This window comes from Excalfactoria chinensis, chromosome 1 (assembly GCF_039878825.1).
Source record: "Excalfactoria chinensis isolate bCotChi1 chromosome 1, bCotChi1.hap2, whole genome shotgun sequence".
NCBI classification, from domain to species: domain Eukaryota; kingdom Metazoa; phylum Chordata; class Aves; order Galliformes; family Phasianidae; genus Excalfactoria; species Excalfactoria chinensis.
Genome location: NC_092825.1, coordinates 145,173,893 through 145,195,152, shown reverse-complemented (window position 1 = coordinate 145,195,152; position 21,260 = coordinate 145,173,893). Strand labels below are relative to the sequence as shown.

The following is a 21,260-nucleotide window of genomic DNA, read 5'->3' as shown; positions in this document are numbered from 1 at the left end:
ACCACTGCCCTGGAAAGCCTGTTCCTGACCACCCTCAAAGAAGAACCTTTTCCCAACATCCAACCTGATATCAGGTTGGAAGTTGACCCTGTTCTTGTTAAAGCCATTATTTCAAGTAGTATCAAGTTCAATTTAGAGGTCAGTTTAGGCAGGATAGGTGAACTCTATAAATCTTGAAGTCAGAAAAATGAAAGGATAGAATGAATCTCAAGAGGTCAACTTCCAACCCACCTTTTCACCAAGGCATGACAAGAAACCTTGGACTAATTCTGGCAGACATCAGCATAGTTGACTACAATGAAGGGAATTCAACACTATTGTTAATGTTTGCTATTTTAATGTTTGAGTACCTGATAAGCTTCTTGTTCTAAAACTTTTTTTCTATTTTTTTTCCTCACAACAAACAAGAATTCATCAGGAAGGTTAAGAAGACTTGTGGTCGCTCATATGCTCCTCTTCTTGGTTTTCCATGCCTAATTTGGGAGTGTCATTACTGTGACTTTGCCTACATGTATAATAATTGTGTTTACAAGATAAATGGATAAAAACAAGTGTGTCATCCTGTGCCATGCTTTTTCAGTTTAAGGAAGGTCTTTCTGATCTCCACCCTTCCCCATGTAGCCACTGCTTGTGTGGCTTTTTCATCATGTTTAATTTTAACTTAGGACATTCCAGCAGAAGCTCAGTCAAGTATTGCTCTAGCTGGAGAGCATCATTTCCTGTAACAGCCCTTGTCATGTGCATACACAGAGCATACACTGAGAATAGATACATGACTGATTCACATTTAGCCTTCAAGGTAACATAAAGTCTGGGAGTTTAAGGCTTCATGCATGCTTTCCTTTGGCAATCTGTAGCAATGAGATGTTAAGATTTGCAGTATTATTTCTTTTAGATATTTGTAAATAATTTTTACTTCCCAGGATGGGTTCACTCTTGATTCATATTCATACAGCTCTCTCAACACTGTCCAGAGCCTTGAAGAATGTTTTACTTTTAAAGCTGTCACCATCTGAAGTCATACAGTCAATTGAGAAGGCTTTACTGTAATAGTTTATCTTATCATTATAAAAGTGAAGCAAATGTGAAGCCTGAGGATAAAGAAACAGTGAAGTTAAAACAGTAAGGATCCCAAATATGTTCTTATATTTTTTAATCTCCTTGCTTGTTTAAACTGTTTTGAGGTTGGAGTCTGTGCTAGGGGTGTCTGGGGATGAAACCCACAGCAAAGCCCCTAGCGATTCCTTCCTGACGGTGTAGCTGATCTCATGCAGAATGCTTAACCTGTGAGTTACTCTGTCCTGTTCAGCCAGATTCCGTCTGGGATGAGCCAGCTTGTTCCAGTCCACCAGAAGCCCAGTGTCCTTCAGCCCACATTCTTGCACTTTTCCTTGGCAGAGCACTGGTGCCTTGCTGTTGCAGTGCTAATAGAGCAGGCTGCAAAGCAGTCTTTTCATCTCTGTGGGATCCTTTTCTAGCAGCTTAAGGGGGGGGACAACCCGCAGCCCACAGATCTGCTCTAATGAATACGATGAAACAGTTTGCTGCAGGGAGGTCAGCTGTTTCAACAAGTCATACTGGGTAAAAACGTTATGCTACCCAGATGAACCCAACACTACCGGAGCAGCCAGCTGGAAGAGGCACAGTGAAGAAGGTCAGAAATGCCTGTTCTGAAGGGAAGAACTGCTGAGCTTTCCTGTCCTTCCTATGTAGTCTGTTATGAGAAGCCTCTAGAAGTACAAAAGCAGCAAAGATCTGTGGGCAGGATCTGGGTTCACTGCCCATCAGGCTCAGAGATAATGTGGATGATGGGTCCTTCATGCTTGGTCTCTCACTACAGGCTGCTTGGTAATATGCTGACACCAAGGAAGGAGCCATGCTTACCTTTTGAAGCCTATCTTTCCAAGTCTTTACAAGGATTTCATGAGATTTTGTCTCTGCTGCAGATGCTCACTGAGCAACTTGGTTACATCTCCATCAAAGAACTCAGAGGCTGTTACCTCATACACCAGTGTACCATCTCCTTATAAAACACTGGGAGTCTGGAGCAGTTGCCCTTTAGATTAGGGAGGGTCTGTTGAGCAGAGGAGCATCTCCCATCTCAGCCTGATATGAGAATCTCACACAAGTTCGTTCATCCTTCCCAAACAGCAGTGGTTTATTCAACTTCTCAAGAGCACAAGCAAAGTCAGTGTTGATGTAAAGCACATTTCCAGTGTCTGGGAAAAGGTGACCTTGGGGAAATCCGTGGAGCTTGGTGAATGGAAACATGTAAGGGCTTGGGGTCTCTTTCTTCCTCTTCTGTAAGTTTTCTTTCCCTTCCCCACAAACATTTGGTCTTCCAGCATCATAAGAGATGGGACATGTTTTATTTCCATATAGTCATATCTCTTTTTCTTTCCTCTGCTCCTTCATCCTCCCCCAAACAAGCATCCACTTTCCCTAACTGACTTTGACTATAGATAGGCCTCCCAAATTTCCAGGGACTGTGGGGAAATATGCCTGGGCCTTGATAGCACAGGAAGAAACAGTGCACTACATGGCTATGTTGTGTTTGGAAGATGGAGAGTCTTACTGCTTACCATAGTGAGGTGAGACACCAGGAAGCAGGAGGTTTGCAGCATCAGCCACCCTGTTCCTCTTAATGAGCCCTTCCTTTGTCAGCAGCAGCAGCCACAGCAGAGGAACATGGAAGCAGAAGGCAGGGGTGGGTAGATCAGTCTTAAAAAACCCTTTTAAATTCACAGGCTGCTCAGGCATCAAGCTGCCCATTCAGAGTCACCACCCAAGGCAGCTGACTGCTTTTCTTTCACTGTAAAACTAAAACAGCCTTGCATTGCCCCGTGTGCCGTTAGTTGGACAGTATGACTCTTGCCCTGCTGCGGTTGCCTAGGTGTCTTAGGATGGACCACAACATTTCAGTGTTGCTTCATTTGCAACTCATTTAATAAGTTTCTCTTTTGATTATTTGTCCTCAACGTTTAGTAAAATACCAAACCAAGCAAATAAAAAAGCAAAATGTATCCCAGAGGAATCATAGAATCATCATCATGGAATCATAGAATGGCTTGGGTTGGAAGGGACCTCAAGGATGATCAAGCTCCAACCCCCCCTAAGGCAGGGCCACACTAGACCAGGCTGCCCAGGGCCCCATCCAACCTGGCCTTGAACACCTCCAGGGATGGGGCATCCACAGCTTCTCTGGGCAGCCTGTTCCAGCACCTCACCTCTCTTTCTATGAAGAACTTCCCCCTGATATCCAGCCTAAGTATTGCTCCCTTCAACTTAAACCATTTCCCCTTGTCGTGCCATTATCTACCCTTTCGAAGAGTTGACTCCCCTCCTGTTTGTAGGCTTCCTTTAGGTACTAGAAGGCTGCAATGAGATCACTCTGCAGCCTTCTCTTCTCCAGGCTGAACAAGACCAGCTGCCCCAGCCTGTCTTTGTATGGGAGGTGCTCCAGACCTCTGATCATCTTTGTGGCCCTCCTCTGGCCTCTCTAACAGCTCCTTCTCTTTCTTGTATTGGGGCCCCAGGCCTGGATGCAGTACTCCAGGTGGGGACTCACAAGGGCAGAGTAGAGAGGGATAATCCCCTACCTACCCCTGCTGACCACTGCTCTTCTGATGGAGCCCAGGATATCATTCACTTTCCAAGCTGCAAGAGCACACTGCTGGCTCACATTCAGTTTTCTGTCCACCAGGACCCCCGGGTCCTTCTCTGCAGGGCTACTCTCAAGGATTGCTCCTCCCAGGAATCCTTTTTAGTTGTGCATAAACACATGAGGAAAAAGAGTCTTTGGTTACTGTAGTGTCCTGAAAGAGACCACAAGATACTGAAGGACAGAAAGACAAGTGCACATTCTGGGATACCTGAGCTGCCTCTGGGACCTTGATGAGAGCACACTGCCTGAGCAGATGATGCAGTTTAGAAAAAAAAAGAAAAAAAAAGAAAAAAAAAAAAAAAAGGAAAGAAGGAAAGAAAAAAGAAAAAAAAAAAAAAAAGATGTGACAGCCCTGCAGGATGAGCAATACATCAGCAATAAGGATTCTGCTTGTTAGTTGATTTGAGCTCTGTTCATGTAGCAACATGAACATGCAGCAGTGTGTGTTCAAATCCTTTCAGAGGGTCTATGTTTGTGAGAGTCTAAGTGGATAGGAGCTGAGAGAGCAGTGAAAGCTGGAGGAATAACTGCCAACACACACAGCATCTCCTAGTACCTGTTACAGGTACTTCCATGGCTGCTGACAGATAAATGATTAACTCCCATTATTAGGTGGATTTCTCATCCAAAGCCTATTTCTGTTTGCAACAATAGTGTTTTATCATTCATTCTGTTTGCTGTGTGTACTTTAGCTGTTATTTCAACCCTTCCTGTGCAGACAGAAGTTTTTTTTAAGGTGTCTGGGACACTTCCCTAGGGGGTTCAAAATCCCTGAGCAATAACTTAAATGCAGAGAAGGTCTTACATCTCATAATTAATGCTTCCCCATGGACTGCCACCACAGGCTTGCTGTTAATGGGCATGTTCTCAAATGATCAGGAAGGCCTCTTTACTGGGCTCCTTCCTATGTAGCATGCAGCAGTTTAGCACAGTGACTTAAGCCTCATTTGCACTACCAGAATTTGTAATTGAATTTGCCATGTCCCTCCATGCACTCACACTGGTTTCTTCTAATCAAACCCTGAATTTATGTCAGTCAGGTTGTATCACCTCCCTAAATGACACAAGTCCTGCAATAACAGCTGGTTGCATTTTCACCACTCAATATAGACATCATTGATCTTTGATTAAGAGAGCAGCATGTGATACAGACTGCTCCACAGTCATCAACAAAGAAAAGTTGTTGCTAAATCCACACGTATAGCAAAAGCCTATGGAATCTACATCTAGTGCTGTTACTCAGAGTTTCTATTTTGGGTGCTCCTGTGTGGAGCCAGAGGTTGGACGTCATCCTTTGGATCCCTTTCAGCTTAGGATATTCTGTGATTCTGAGATTGTATAACTTAAAATCTACAGAGGGTCTACAGAAATTTCATGCATGTTCATTGTCTTCTCATGCAAGTTTGGTTTAGGTCCCCTCACACTACTCCATACATAGTGTCAAACAGTCTTGCCTAATCGTTGATACATTCTCTATCTTCAAGTAGACTTTTGCTTATTAGTGGGGTGATTTGACCCCTGATCATGATCTGTCCGCCTTGAACAAGAACCTATGTGGACTGGAACCACTGTCTGAAAATGCATGCAAGCGAATTAACATATACAAACATAGACTGATTGTGTGGACACGTCTTCAGAAGTAACACCACTAATTTAGGAAGGAGAGAAGAACGATGCATGGTCGATTCGGTTCACTGACTTCTAGCAACCTTTACCAGAATATGGCTGGGAACTTCCAAGATTTGCTGTGAGGAGATTGAAAAAAAAAAAAAAAAAAAAAAGCAGAAACAACAATGTTGTAACTTGCCTGAGATTTAATTGCAGTTGTCACTAGTTGCGCAAGTATGCAAATAGGAGAACTGCTATAGACTGGAAATTTCCAGAATTACATGTTTCCTGGTGCAGTCGTTTCCCATTGCTTGTGCTGCGTGTTGTTGCTGTGCTGGCAGGCTGCCTGGAGCACTGAGTGCTGCTGCAGTGAGTGCAGGAAAGAGGGCTGGGCAAAAGGAAACCCAGAGAGTGTAATGATACAGGGGCAGAATTACAGGATCCCAAAAGTTATGGCGGTATGGCTGTTAACAGGTTCTAGATCAACCCATCTATACCAGGTGAGATTCTGCCTCTTAACAAAGTTCTCACTTCTTTGCTGTACCTAGAATATCTCTGTAGAGGGGGTACTACTCAGGCCCAGGTCCTGCAATTGTAAGGGGTCTGCAGATCGTTAAGAACAGAGAAAGTTCTGTAAGCAGACTCATTGGCACCTGTCTCCCATTTTCTTTTGTTAGTGCAGCTCATGAATGAAGTCACATCTTAAACACTGGCATAGAGGACAGGAAGCCTGGCCTGTGCATAATGCCATTTTCTCTATATATTTCTTTAGGACAAAAGGAGCATATTATTGAGGCCAGATTCTGTGATCGTTTGCAAGTATACAGCTTGCAGGTGTAGGCAGAGCTTAGCCTAAAATAACTGGAGGCAAAAGGAAGAAAAAAAGGGCTTAATCATGTGATGTCAGCAGGAAATAATGCGCCTGTGGGGCACTGGTTTTCTAAAGCCAATTTCTGTAATCAACAGAGCTCATTACTGTACCTGTGCACAATATCACAAATGGCATTTTGATGAACACATTTTGTCTTTCCATCATGCTTGCTAGCTAACAATTTTTATTTTTTTTTTGTGCCCAAATTGCTGAAGCATGAGCACTGTGCCAAGGAAGAGGCAAATAGCGGATTCCCTTTGATGGGAGTGGGCAGTCTGTGCCAAGCTCTCAGTCATTTTCAACCTTCTTCCATTGAAACCCCTGCAAATTCTCCTATGGAGGTACAGGTCTTTGTATAGATGCCTTTTCCCCCTGCAGTGATAGCCATACTGCTTTCCCTTCCCTTTGAGGCTGCTGACTTAGAGGTCTACTACTTTCAACTTAGAGGTCCCATTTTTGAAAATGAGTCTCCCAAGCAATTTAATTCTGTTCATTCACATCTTACTTCCTCTTTAAAACAAACAAATAAACAAACAAACACTCTCCTTCTCATAATACCTCTGTTCAGTTCCTAAAAATACTGATGTTACTGTTGCAGTGTACTGGACAATTCATACATCAAGGTAGGAAGTGGCCCTGTGTCTAGATCAGCCAGCAGCATGTGACAGCAAATTGCATTGCAAAGCACACCACAAGTTTTGGCTCCTTTGAATTCACCTTTGTGCCTTGGCATGGGACAAAATCCAGTTGGGCCTCTGCACTTCTTTCCCATAAAAGGTGTTTCTAAGTGTTGGGGAGCAATAAAATACAGGAAGCGGGAAGCTGTTGCATATGCCTTACTTTGAGACTCGGTGAGTTAATGGCAGAGGATGTGGTCCTACAGGCTGGCATTGCAGTCTCCTTCCAGAGACTGAAAAGGTTATGAGCCTTTTATGCTCCACTCTGATTGTGAGTTTTAGTGATTAGAGTAATAAATTAGTGCACTCAGGAGTTACGTTGTGGCACAGCTTTCTCATATTTTTCATCTGTTCAGCTGTATTCACAGTTCCCTCTGCTGGAGTTGTCGAGGGAAGTGCAAAAGGTCCCAAGTTGTTAGGAAAATTCCCAAATATAAATAGCATCAATGGACCAAGGAGATGCTGAAAATTCACTTCAGTCTCACTCTTTCTCAAAGGAGGAGAAGGAATATGAGACAGAGAATGGGTCTATAAACGATATCTCAAAAGTAAAGGAAAAAAGATGACTGAAAGAGAACAGACTTGAGGATTTGAATATCTTTTATTTAATATGTTATTTTACGGTGGTCAAATACTAGTGGGATGCCCAAATTGGTTGTGGAGCATCCATCCTTGGAGATGTTCAAAACCCTACTGGCCATAACCCTGAACATCCTGCTCTGGTTGACTCCAAGGAAGGTGTTAGAGCAGATGGCCTCCTGAGGTCCCTGCCAAGTGATTCTGTGGCTCTGCCATTTTGGTATCTCTTTCTATTTTCCAAGAAGGAAGAGTGAACTGAGAGAACAAAAGAGAAAAGAAAATCTTTCCTTTCTTGTCCCACAGCATTAATTCCCGTTAACCTTTCTAACTGTTGCCAACCTTGTCAACACGAGCAATCTCATGAGCTCAGTAGCTTTTTATGGTCTAATATCAAGGCCAAAGATATTTTTTCAGCAAATCTCCTCTACCTCTGAGGTTTCCCTAGGTCTGGAAATGAAGGGGAATGGAAAAAGCACTGAGGTACCAACAGGTTCTGTTTCCTCATAGGGTCAGGATTTAGCCAAAGTGTACATCTCAATCAGGAACTAGGAAAAGCTGCTGGGATGTTCTGTGTAGACATAGGCTATGCATGCATAAGTGAGGATACTGTGGTATACCCACAGAGAAATGTGTGTGGGAAGAAGTTTAGCAGCCATGCTGAACAGCTGCTCACATTTACAAGAAAGACAGGACCCCAGTTCTAAATGGAGTCCACACATGATGCACATTAGCCAGTAATGTCTGTGGGGTTGCGTTTCTGGAGCCTTGGTCCCCAGGCTCTTTTGCTAGATCCATGAACACACACAATGCTGTTTCCTTCACTTCAGGCTCTCTGTCATCCAGTGCAATTTTCAGCCTCACATAAGTTACCTGAAGATGACATCCAGAGTCAGGCTCAGACAGAACAGGCAGATCTCTCAACTGGAGCTGGCTGAGAACAACAGATCTCTTCCCATCTCTCATTACATGCCTGTGCCCTCTCCAGATCTCACAGAATACTGCTAGCCCTACTCCTCTCTCCTTCTGCTTGTGCTGCTAGATTTCATTTTGCACTTCTGAGGCAATTAAACAGTTTTGCCTGACAACTGAGAATCCCTAGACTGGCTTATGTGAGAGACTAGATTCCAAAATGAGTCTGCTGAGCTTGATAGCTGGGACAGGGAGAGGGACAGGTGCAACCCAGAACAGGGCTATTCCTTTCCACTCAAATCGATGTTAAACTTCATCCATGGATCCATGCTTTTCTCTATCTGAGAGTACTCAGGATTTGGAGAAAGCTTTACAAAAGGATTTCGGGTTGAACTCAAAAGGCTGATTCTCCTCTAAGTTGTAGGTACTCAAGTGCAAGACTGCAACTCTGAAAAGATTTGCTACTTTGTTCCCTAATCCAGGAGGTACCCCAGTTTATATGATTTTTTCCTCATCCCCATGCACCCAAATGTAAGGCACTTGAATCAATATATAGTAATGAAATATCACATCTGTCTGTTTACACATGATATGTGAATGTGACTGGTAAAGTCCTATTACACGTGCTGGCAGTTTATAGCAGTGAGTCAGAGAAAAGTTGAAAATGAAGAAAAAGGAACATTTCCAAGCAGAGGAGGAAATGGGTGGGACAAGATGAACAAGAGAACAGGCTTAGTCTGCCTTCCCCCACCGAAAACATGCATATATAAGTAGTGAAGGAGGGATTTCCTTTGCTCCCTGGCTGTCATTCATTCTCTGCTTCTCCTTGGGACCACACAGCATCCCTTCAAGATGTGGGCAAAGGTACTGTCTTGTTTCTTTGTGCTGTAAGATGAACTTTTCTGTTCAAGTGTTTGTATGCTCACCTGTACATGTATCAGCGGCTGTGCATCATGCTGCGGGATACATGATTCAACTGCTTTAAGTGTCCTGCGTTCCTTGAGGTGGTCTTAATGTTTTCGTGAAGAGATTACTGAGAACCCAGCTGAAATAACCACAGAATCAAAGGTCACCCAGTCCAACTCTTCTGAAGCGAACAGGGAAACCTACAGCTCCATCAGGTTGCTGTCCCATGGGGATGGACCCTTAAGCAGGGTCTGTGGTGACAGGACAAGGGGAAATGGCTTCAAACTAAAAGAGGGGAGATTTAGACTGGATATAAGAAGGTTTTTGTGCTTTTGTTTTGTTTTGTTTTTTACAATAAGGGCACTGGAACAGTTTGCCCAGAGAAGTGATGGATGCCCCATCCTTGGAGACGTTCAAGGTCAGGCTCGGTGGGATTCTGTGCAACCTGATGGAGCTGTAGGTGTCTCTGTTCATTGCAGGGGAGTTGGACCAGACAATTCTTTGATTCTTTGATCTTGCTTTGGAGAAAAGTTGGAACTGTGGCTTGTCTGGTGTTCAATGGAAGCAGGCAGGTGCAAGATAGGACTGCCAAGTCCCATCTCCCACTGAAACCTAAGCTCAGCAAAACTTGGGATAGGGGTTCTGCTTCTCAGGGAGGTTAAATCATGCTGCAATGAGAGCTAGTGGCTGCGCTGGCCTGAACTGCCACGTTCCTGCTGATTTCAGTTGCAATTAAAAGATGCTATGGAAAGCCAGGTAGCTTTTGTTTGTGTTGTGTTTCTTTATATGTATATGCAACACACATATATGCATCTTGCAAAGTTACATCACCTGCAGTACTCAGGGATTTACGGAGGAAATAGCAAAAATAGAGAACAGAACAAAAAAGAAAGTGAAGCCAATATATAAATAACGACATAGCATTTCTGGGAATAAAAAAGGGAAGAATTCAGATTTTGCTGATGCAATTCATGTAAGCAGGGACAGGATGACTATACTGAAAGACAAGAGCGAGAAGGACATCTAATATTTTTTTCCTCTCTCAGACAATTACAGGAAATTTTGCCAATGTGATTCACGGTTTGAATACAAACCACCTGACAGATGTGGTCATTCAGAGAAGCAAGCGAATGATTCTGGATACCCTTGGAGTAGGACTTCTGGGTACCAACACTGAGGTCTGCCAGAAAGTCAAACAGTACAGCCAGGTAAGAGGTTTGGTATTCATAGTGTACTCTAAGGTTTACCTATAAAAAGCAATGAAAAATATAGGCTGTAAGGGAACACTTTGCAATGGTAGTGAAATTCTTTTGGAGATGGAAATAGAGATATAGTATTCTTCCCATTGAAGATAGGGAAACTATATTGCTGAAGTTACTTCTAACTTTGGATGGGCAAAGGTCTGTGTAACGGACCATGTGCTAAGACTGCCAGCCACAAGTAGAACACATTTAATTACAAATCCCTTCCTTTCACCTATGAGATTTCATTAAAAGCAGCAGCATAGCAAACATTACTTAGCACTGGACTTTCCAGCATGAAGGATGGTTACATGGGTGAAGAATTAGTATCAGATTATTTCCAGTCCATGAAACATAGCTGCCATCTGAGGTATATCAGTCATGTTTCTCTTCCGATCCTGTTCTGCTTAAATTAAAGGAATACTCAACCTCAAAGAGAACCTATCCAGCAGAGGCTCACATCAGTGAGGGGTTGTTCAGCTTTCTGTTTTACTGGTAACACATGGCTAGCTGCACTCGGGCTACAGAACACTCTGTGCCAATAAGGTTCCTTGCAAAGATATCCCCATTTCCAGTCTGTGCTAGCTAGGCCTTTTTATTTAATTTCACAAAGAGCTCTTTGCTCGCTAAAAGATCTGCACATCAAAAGGACAGGGACAGTACCATTTAGAGCATGGGGTTACTACCGTCAGGAGGCCATATTTCATTTACCCACAGTCTACTAAAACACTGAAAAACATAACCTTTACCTGGATATCTTCCCCAGAAAAATGATAACAGCTGAGGAAATGCCAATGAGCACTGAGGAGGGATGCCAATGGATGGTGGTTTTGGGAAGGTATTGAATGGTTAGGTCCAACATGTTGGCCTTCCCTTTGATCTGTTTGGGTGGAAAAGGCCCTTTATAGGAGTCAACAGTAAACAGGGTTTATTTTCACACTTTCCAATAGAACCATATTTTTACTATGAAAGAAAACAGTTGCATCTTAAGTAGGTAGGATTTGATCTCAGTGCAGATTTATTTTTGGGTTCAGGATTTTGAATTAATTGATGTCAATTTGTTCCAGATCTACAACTCAGATATATCCAGCACCATCTGGGGCCACTTGGATTTCCGACTGCCTCCTCTGTATGCAGCTTTTGTGAATGGAGTGGCTGTAAGGGATGCTCTTTTACTTGCTCTTAAATCACACTAATTGATTCCATTTTCACTCCAAAGAACAGAATGCTCCTAAAAACTTACTTTTTTTTCTTGTTCCTGAAGCCTCCTACAAAACTTCATTACTCTGTTCTCCTGACGAGCTTCAACTTTCTTCCTAATTTAGACCAGGCTGAAAGTATAATAAATATCGGCATCCCTTAGCTTTAATCTGAGACGTGGGACTGATTTTATAGGCCGGAACTCTACAGCTTCTTGCAGCCTGGCTACAGCAACTGCATAACAAAGAGATGTTCTAGTTCTCATGGAAGCAGCTCTTCCCAGTTTTAAGACCGTAGCTTTCTTGGGCTTAGGCTGCTAGAGTTTTAAGGATGTAAGCTCTAATACCAGCATCAGCTGCAGAGAAGGGAAAGTCATTTCATCGTGCTTATGTACTGTTATGAAGGAAGTGAAAACTCACCATTGGACCTAGAACTGCTGTTTTTATTATACCATGTAATTAAAGCAGCAAAAAGCCCATTGTAGAAATAATCATTGCCAAACTGATTTTAGACCAGTGCAAGTAGAGTTACAATTACACTTCACTGAGACAAGCTTTATATTGAATTTACGCGTCACGTTGAGTCATGATGGGAGCAAAGGACTTAGAAGAAATATCTTCTAAATTTTGCTTTCTTAGATTTTAAGGAAAACCTAGTTCTTCAGTCTTTTTTACAACAGCTACAGTATTTTCATTTGACTGAGCCAATTTTGCCCAGCGTTAAATTCTGATGACAAATCATGGCTTCTCTTTTTGTTAGGTGCACTCAATGGATTTTGATGACACATGGCATCCTGCCACACACCCATCTGGGGCTGTGCTCCCTGCTGTGATGGCTCTCACTGAGGCCTTTCCTCAGAAGAAAAAAATCTCAGGTCTTGACCTGCTTTTAGCTTTCAATGTGGGAATTGAGGTGCAAGGCAGGTTGTTACGCTTTTCCAGCGAAGCCAGGAATATTCCCAAAAGGTACGTAAAAATACTTCTAGTAGTAAGGCGAGTGGAAGTGCTAATGTATTTAATCAAATGCTAGTTGAAATACAAATGGCACAGATAATTGTATTTTCTGTTCTTTGTCCAGCAATTTAGGAAAACTTCAAGTGAATCTTAGAATGTAAATATGTTTACATTACTCCTTGCTGCCTGGCAAATAGATTTCTTTTTGAAAGCATCTATCAGCTCACAAGAAAGTGTTGATTACCTTTCTATTAGCTATCAGCAGCAAAAGGGCAACATTGAATGGCACAGGTCTCAAGCTCTTGAGGAAAAGCACAACCACACCTCCCTTGCTTGTTCTCAGCACGATGGAATAAATTGTACTGGGTTCAGAGCAGAGCCAAAGGAGACAGGGCGTATTTAGGGGGAATATTCATGAAGCACAGGATGGACTCGATTTCTTCTTGCTATCTTGCGCATTTTCCTTCTACTGATTTTGCAAAACTTGTTCAGGATAACAAAAAATACATCCTCCAATATGTATAATTTTCAGACAAGTGAAAACTGTAGCACTTTTGCCATCACTGTCTTCTGCATGCCTTGAACAGTATCATCATAGTATCATAGTATTGTGCGAGTTGGAAGGGACCTTAGAGATCATCGAGTCCAACTCCCGGGATTCGAGCCCTCTGTGTAGCAGAGCGGCACTTCTACCCCCTGCTCCACAGGGGGGGATTCGAACCCGGGCCCCCTGGTGTTGCAAACGGGAATTCTACCGCTGCGCCACCGGAGGCACACAGTGAGCAATTCTAGCTTTTCATTTGCATTCTGGGGAGGCCTCTGTTAAAACAGATATGATAGCAGTTTAACTTGTTTCTGAATAAAAGCAACAATTTATTCCATTAGGACTACAAGTGAAATCTGGATGCATGTTTCTTACAGTCCAATCCATAGCAGTAAAGGGAAATTGATTCTTGAATGTATTGTGAATTGGTTGGGCTGGGTGATCCTGTGGGTTTTTTCCAGCCTTGGTGATTCTATGAATCCAAGTAACTTTCTGAATTATAGCAATGATCCTGTTCTTTTCAGGTTTCACCCACCAACAGTAGTCGGTACAATGGGGAGTGCAGCAGCTTGCGCAAAACTACTTGCTCTTAACCAGATGAAATGCAAAAACACCTTGGCTATTGCTGCTTCCTATGCAGGTGCCCCACTGGCTAATGCAGCAACTCAAACGAAGCCTCTCCACATTGGCAATGCTGCTAAGCATGGCCTGGAAGCGGCTTGCTTAGCATCACTGGGTCTTCAAGGAAACAATCATATCTTGGACATGGAGTCAGGAATAGGTGCCTTTTATACAGATTACAACCCACAGACCCTGCCAACCTTGCAGTCCTATCCCTGGCTGTTGGACCAGCAAGATGTGGCCATCAAACGCTTTCCTGCTCATCTTGGAACACACTGGGTGGCTGATGCAGCGTCTTCTGTAAGGAAGAAGCTTGTCAAGAATAGTGATGACTTGCTTCTCCTTGATAAAATTGAGAAAGTTATTATAAAAGTCCCAGAGGTCAAATATGTGAACAGACCCAGCCCTAATTCAGAACACGAAGCTCGGCACTCCTTCCAGTTTGTTGCCTGCTCTGCTTTGCTGGATGGCAGCATGTCCATCCAGTCCTTTGCCATTGAGAACATTAACCGGCCAGCCTTACAGGAGCTCCTCTGCAAAACACAGCTAGAACACCCTTCTGATAACAAACCCAGCTTTGAGAGTCTTTATTGTGAAGTGACTGTTGTGCTTCAGGATGGCAACATGGTTAGCGACCGCTGCAACACGTTCTATGGACACTGGAGGAAACCTCTGACAAAGCAGGACTTGGAGAAAAAGTTTCAGTCCAACGCTTCTGAAGTCCTCCCTGCAGAAGCCATAGAAGGCATTATAGAGACTGTGTACAATCTGGAAAAAGTTGAGGACTGCTCTGTATTAAACATGCTTTTGTCAGGACAGTCAGCTAGAGCACTTCCAGAGAAGCTGCACATTGAACATTCCAACCCATAACGCAAACAGAATTCAGGAAAAGCTCTTATTTAATGACGAAAGCACCAAGTAAAAAATTTAGAGATAGCACGCACAGTTCAGTCAGAAGGGCTGAAGATTAATTTAGCTCTCTGTATATGTTTATACTGCTAAAGGTAGAGCAATGCCAGCATGCTGCACAAAAAATAATTTTTCCTCTTGCTGACAAAAAAAGCCTGCATGTTCTGCTTCCACTTAATCCCTTCATAAGGGAAATACAAATTCATGGAAATGCTGCTGTGAGAAACACCACTATGAGGACAGAAAATAGAAGCCTTTACATATGCATTGCTGTACATTTAGCTATACAGCCTTCTTGAAGAGGCCCCTGCCAGAGCTTTGGTGTTTGTGTTAAAAGAAATACAGGAAGCATAGCAGTTGCACTTGACACTCCAAAAGACACTCCAAAAGACATCAGGCTTCACTGTGTTGACTGGCATTCTGGCACCAGCTTGCAGAGCAAGAGGGACAACCCTATGCTCCTAGTCCTTAAAGCATTATTTCCCAGCCCCATCTTCTTGCTGCTTCATGGTATGGGTTTAGTACTGCCGTATTCCCACTTCAATTACAAGGCACTGGCTTAAGAAGAAACTTTTGAGGACATGTGTGCTTAGGCTGTGAGGTATTTAGGTAGGCAAGAAACACTTTATGATAAGCAACGATATGATAGTCCTATATTTTCTGATTGCTTAAATGCAAAACGTAGTTCTGTTAAAAGATATACTACACTCTCATGAATGGTTGAAAGTTAAACAAAACTGCACATTAATTACAATAGAGTGATGAAAACACATCTTGAGACCACCAAGTGTCCATAGGAACAGTAACTTCACCTCGACAAGCAAATCTGTTCCCTCAAGTCCTTCCACTTGTCTTAAAATGTATAAAATGCACCTACAAAAACTAAAATCACAAAATAAAACTAATTTGAGTAAATGAACCCAAAATTGTTTCATTTCTTAGAACAAAAGTTGTCTTATTTTCCACCTGCAAAGTTAAGCCTCTGACTCTTGGTTTATATAGTTTATCAACAAACAACTATTTTTCTTTTCTTTATCCCTTTTGATTAGAAAGTAAACCTGAATTACTGATCTATGCTGAAGATATACTTTGAGACAGACAGGCATTTCCAGTCACGTCACCTGTAATTATACCTGGGTAATCTCAAATGTAAGTTACTGATAATGAGTAGTGTTGTGATTAAACCCCACTGGATGAGGAAGGTGCCTGCATTACCCTACCATAACTGAATACATTTGGATGCATAAAAATAAAGTAATAAACACACTTCCAATGCATGTTTTCCATGTTAAAGGTAAAACAAACAGGATAAATTTGGCAGTAACTATTTGATAAATTACAGGTTAAGAAAAACAAACAAACAAACAAACAAAAACACCAAGAACTGTCAAGTTTGATGCTGCATTATTTTATTAATACCATCAAGAAGTAGCTAAATGTTTATGCCTTGCTAAATTGATTTCCTCACAGAAGTCTGTATGATCCCCATCAGGCAAGTTTCAGGACTTCCTCTACCATTGTTCCAATTCCATCAAAAATCTCATGCAGAGGAGCCTTGCACATGAAAGCACAGGTAGTAACTATTTTATTGGCTTTATCCACGTGGGATTCACTGACATCTTTGCAAATGTGCTTACATCCAAGCTCTGCTATAGCAGATGCAGTTTCAGCATCAGGAAATCTGTAAATAAAAAAGATTGCAATAACCATAAAAAGAGATGATACAGCCATAAAGTTATGCCAATGCTAACTTGAATGAGAGAACAACAAGAATATTTAAGCGGTTTTACAGCTGATGATGACATGGGACTAAAAAAGACTTCCACTGTCAGATCATCTCCATTCCCCACAGCAACTGATCCAATATCTTTGAAAACAGCTGAAATTCACAGTCACAGCATGCCACAAGGTATAGCTCTATTTAACAGTTCTTTGGTGTGTTTATAATGTATTATCAAGTGCAGCAATAACTGATCCACAATATTTTCTGAGATGTTAAATGAACTTGCGGACACATTAGACCTTTTCCAGCACCTCCATATAAAGTCTTCCTCTGGGATTCCGCAGTGAGTTTGATTTTCTGGAGACAAGGCAGGAACAGGGAGATAAAGGCAATCCCCAACCATCACTGCTGATAAAATTTCTGAGTGGAATTTCTTATCAGGAGTTGGCAGTCTTTAAAGTGACACCAACTTCTGCCATGGTTCTCACTTGCTTCTCCTAAACTGCCACCAGAAATGCTTCACTGAAAATCCCCAAGCAGACAAAATCCCACAAACACAGTTTAAGTGGCCATTCCAATCATCACATTTTTTAATGCCACCTGGACAGATCTATCCTTCACTTTGTAAGGTGAATCACAGTCTTCAGGGGTATTTAAGTGAGATAAAGAATTTGCTTTCTTAATATGAACTACAATCTGTCACTCAATTACCATGAATGCAGCAAAGGTGAAGAAGGAAGAAAAAATATCCCTCTGTTCTGCCACTTTCAGAACTGTCAAACAATACTTACAGCAACTCATTAGCACCCACATTAAACAATAAAGTCTGTGCACGAACCTGAGCCTTCAGTGGCTTATGGGCAGATGGTTTAAGCAAGAGATAGTGTTCTATTTTTTACACTTTCTTTAATTGTAATGTGGATGTTGCTATCATAGGGAAAATCATAAACCAACGTATTTCTGAATTCAGGGATGAACTGCCCCAACTCTGTAGTGCATAAGAAGTGCATCTGCCCTAAGAGTACTGTATCAACAACTGCTATGCTAGTGAACATCTGAAATGAGCAAAATGCCACTAAGAAATAATTACCAAGAGTTATTGACTCCAGAGACCTCAGCCCTTTACACAGAAGACTGGCCACTTTCTAATCTTAATTTCCACACAAATTAATTTCATGCATTTCCTTCTTACCTTCCATCTACGTTTTTATCTTGTCCAACTGTGACCTCACAACCAGGAAAGACTTTAGCTGCCAGGACCGGTGATATACAGCACAACCCAATGGGCTTTTTAGCACTGTGGAAAGCTTGGAGAGTGGAGTTCACATGCTCATTGACAGTGCAATTCTTGCCATCTACAGCCCAGGAACACAGGTTCTTTGCCACGCCAAATCCACCTTGAAACAAACAAACGCTCAAATCCAAGTCACTGCTAAAAGCCATTAAATTCAACACCAGAAGGATTTCTCCTTTTTACAATGTTATCATAGGGCTTTCAAGTTCCCATACTAAAAGCTCTTGGGTGTATGAAACACATTGGGTGTATAATTTTAGTTTAGCTGCAGGTTTTTTTATACCATGTACTTTCCATGGCCCAGAAAACTTCATTTTTCTGCAGTGAGAAGCAGAGAAACCGCACATCACAGATTCATTTGCTAGACCATCTACTACACACCCCTCGATGACCAAGAGAGGAGGTATCAGAGGAAAGACAAACAGTGGCTTGTTGTTGGCAAGCACAGAATGTAGAATTAATACAAACAGTGGTTTGCCCCTCCACAGTAATTTAATTCACAAGGTTTAGCTTGGTACTTGCAGGAGACCCTTCCCACCTCTAGAATAAAACAAGGTTAACACAGTAAGACAAAAAAGATCATTCATAAAAAGGTATTTGTAATGTATGATATTCTGAAACACGACTCTTGTGAATGATAATTTCCAATTAAAAATAATGTTTCTGGAAGGTGGTTATAACAAACCATTACTTGCACTTAGACATCATTTAACTGTACAGATTACATTTGCAGCACAAATTTGCTAGATTGCAGTACAATTTGCTAGATTTAGAGCTATCAGAGTAATCACAGGTTATTACAAAGAGTAACCATCCAGTATATTTGATTCCTTATGTATAACGTGCACAGCATCAACTTTCCTACAATAAACAAACACAATTGTTTTGTTGTTTTTTTTTTCCAGAAGAGTTTCAAGGGACAACATAAAGCAGTTTTGCATTTTTAATATTTGTACTTTCCCTCCAACCCCTTTTGTCCTCTTCTGAATGTTATCTGGAATCTCTGAAGTGAGGTTTTAATTTTCAAACTTAATAGCGCTTATCTGCCTGTAACAGTTATTGCTGCAACTCCCCAACTCCCCTGAGCTTAGATTATAATAGAGCATGAAATTAATGTGGAAAATATTTGCTAGCCTCTATTCCCAGCACTCTACTCCTGATATCACCAATCCATTATAGCCGGGGAAGTGACTTCCCAGCGCTATCCATGCGCTCCCTCTGCCGGCCTCACTACAGAAGGCAGTTTAACTACTTGAGTCAGAACTTAGGCAAAGTTGTGAAGACAACTTTTAACAAAGTTACAGATAATCTGGAAAGTGATTTTGAGCAAGTCAGTTTCCTCCTTATGCTTTAGTTTCTTCATTCCTTACCAGTTCCATTCAGCATTCCCATCTGCAAGTAGGTACCAAAGCCTTGACAATTTTCAGGAATACGGAATAGTGTGATGCATAAAGAACACTGTGACATTTTAAATTAATGAACTGGATCACAGAACCATAGAATATGCTGAGTTGGAAGAGACCCATAAGGATCAAGTCCATCTCCAAGATGACTTTGTCAGCCCATGAGAACTTGCTAATGTATTTTCTCATCCTCAGAAGTACAAAGACAAAACCCATATACCTCTCCAATTCAAGAGAATGATTTATTAAATCGTGAATTTAATTCACTCTTTTCTAAGTTCTTTGCAATTGAAGAATCACAGATTATTTTACTGTAAAAGCACTTACCGGGGAAAATAACTGCATCAAATTCACTGACTTTCAGCTCAGCCAAATCCTGGATGTTTCCCCTTGCCAGCCTGGCACTTTCAACTAACACATTTCTCTTCTCATCTGCTGGACTTCCTTTTAGGTGATTGACAACATCCCTTTGCTCGATATTAGGGGCAAATATCTTCACCTGGAACAATGAAATGAAGCAATCCTGAGTGTGTAAACTGTACTCTTAACACAGGGACAACAAACGTCACCTAATGAAATTATCTTTAATTTCAAAAGCCTCTTATCATGGTGCGTACATTTCACAGGATGGATATGTTGCATTAAATAAATGAAGGCTCGGATGATGTATCAGCAAGGATAAACCAAGCTGTTCTCCCCATCTTATTCCTAAAGCTTTTTCATAGGGAGTGCACTCTTTGTTCAACATTTACTCATTTTGGTGGGGCTTGCAGGTAACCTAAAGAACAAGGAGAACACTGTGATTGGTACCACTGCAAGACTGGATGCATGGCAGAGTTTACAGGAAGGCTGCTCCTAGCTCTTATGGATCAGAGTGCTAAAGCAGATGTAAGAAAAAATTTTAGTACAGAAAGATGCAAACTTTACAAGCATTTCTATCACAGACATGACTCACCCTCCTGGCAGCAGGAAGTAAAAAACAAAGCACAGAAGGACACTAATTGGTTAGGTACCAAATGTGAAACCCTCATCAAACACACAGAGGAAGGCCGACATGGGCTGTTCTCACATGTGTTCTGATCCTTGCTTTGCAGACATCTCAGTGTTGCTGCTGTGGTCAATTTCAGGAAGGTGAAGTGCTGAACAGGGGGCTTTGTGTGCTCGTAGCGGCAGACACCTGGCCATGGCTGCTCGCAAACAGCCAGCCACCCCTTGCTGTCACGAGAGGCCACAGACGGGTCTACTGAACCGCGCTACATCCTGCTCTGAACTTCTCAGAGGGATCTGAGCTACCTAAAAAGTATCAAATGCCATCCGAAAGCGGAACCCCGACCTGGGGGCGGCTACGGACCACCCCCAGCTCCCCGCCAAGGAGGGCCCTCCCGGGCACCGCTCGCCCGCAGCCGCCTGAGGCGGAAAGGGCCGCGCCGGGGGGCGACCGCGCTCCTACCTCAGCGCCGCCGCGGCTGAGGTGCACCAGCGCGGCCGAGGCCTCGTGAATTTCGCTGCCGTCAAAGACGCCGCAGCCGGCCAGCACCACAGCCACCCGCTTGCCCATGGCGACCTCCCAGGCAGAGGGTGGCATCCAGCCACAAGGCGGCAGCAGTGCCCAACACCGCAGCCCAAAAGGAGGCTGGGGAGAGGGGGAAGGGCTGCGGCACTGCGAGGCTGGGCAGCACCGCCTCCGAGGCAGGGCGGAGCCGTGTAGGGGTTCCTCTCACTGCGAGTCTCCCGTGCGCCTGCACTGCCCCGTCCGCCATTTTGTGATGCTGGGTCAGTCCTCCCTCAGAGTGCAGGTCTTGTACGTGTGTTACGCTCACCTTACCAATACTTGAAGGGAGCGTAAAACAGGAGGGACAACGGCTGTTTACAAGGGAGGATAGTTACAGGGCAAGGGGGAATGGTTTTAAACTGAGGCAAGGGAGGTTTAAGTTAGAGATTAGGAGGAAGTTTTCTTCACACAGAGGGTGGTGACACACTGGAACAAGTTGCCCAGGGAGGTTGTGGATGCCCCATCCCTGGAGGCATTCAAGGCCAGGCTGGATGTGGCTCTGGGCAGCCTAGTCACTGGTTGGCAACCCAAGGGGTTGAACTAGATTATCTTTGAGGTCCTTTTCAACCCAGGCCATTCTATGATTCTGTGATGTGATTCTACCTC

At 42.8% G+C, this 21,260-nt stretch overlaps 2 protein-coding genes across 2 annotated transcripts in view; one reads left to right on the top strand and one right to left on the bottom strand.

Annotated features, from left to right (window-relative positions):
* ACOD1 (aconitate decarboxylase 1) overlaps positions 1–14,643 on the top strand; it is a 29,914-nt gene extending 15,271 nt beyond the window's left edge. The window contains exons 2-5 of the mRNA XM_072353461.1: positions 10,261–10,422; positions 11,523–11,612; positions 12,415–12,620; positions 13,677–14,643. Coding sequence (XP_072209562.1) covers positions 10,345–10,422; positions 11,523–11,612; positions 12,415–12,620; positions 13,677–14,643 — 1,341 coding nt within the window. The 5' untranslated portion in view covers positions 10,261–10,344. The remainder of the gene's footprint in view (positions 1–10,260; positions 10,423–11,522; positions 11,613–12,414; positions 12,621–13,676) is intronic.
* Positions 14,644–15,586: 943 nt separating this feature from the next.
* Positions 15,587–20,887, bottom strand: LOC140260793 (glutamine amidotransferase-like class 1 domain-containing protein 3, mitochondrial). Its single transcript, XM_072353473.1, has 4 exons — positions 20,553–20,887; positions 19,430–19,601; positions 17,598–17,802; positions 15,587–16,363 (listed from the first exon to the last, which is right to left on the bottom strand). Exons 1-4 carry the CDS (start codon positions 20,685–20,687, stop codon positions 16,171–16,173), a joined length of 705 nt encoding a protein of 234 aa, XP_072209574.1. The 5' UTR covers positions 20,688–20,887; the 3' UTR covers positions 15,587–16,170.
* Between the last annotated feature and the right edge of the window lie 373 nt (positions 20,888–21,260).

Coding starts and splice junctions, on each gene's coding strand:
- LOC140260793 (XM_072353473.1), bottom strand. CDS start 20,687: ATGCCACCCTCTGCCTGGGAGGTCGCCATGGGCAAGCGGGTGGCTGTG. Junction 19,602..20,552: donor TCAGCCGCGGCGGCGCTGAG/GTAGGAGCGCGG, acceptor TCATTGTTCCAG/GTGAAGATATTTGCCCCTAA. Junction 16,364..17,597: donor GATAAAAACGTAGATGGAAG/GTAAGAAGGAAA, acceptor TTTTATTTACAG/ATTTCCTGATGCTGAAACTG.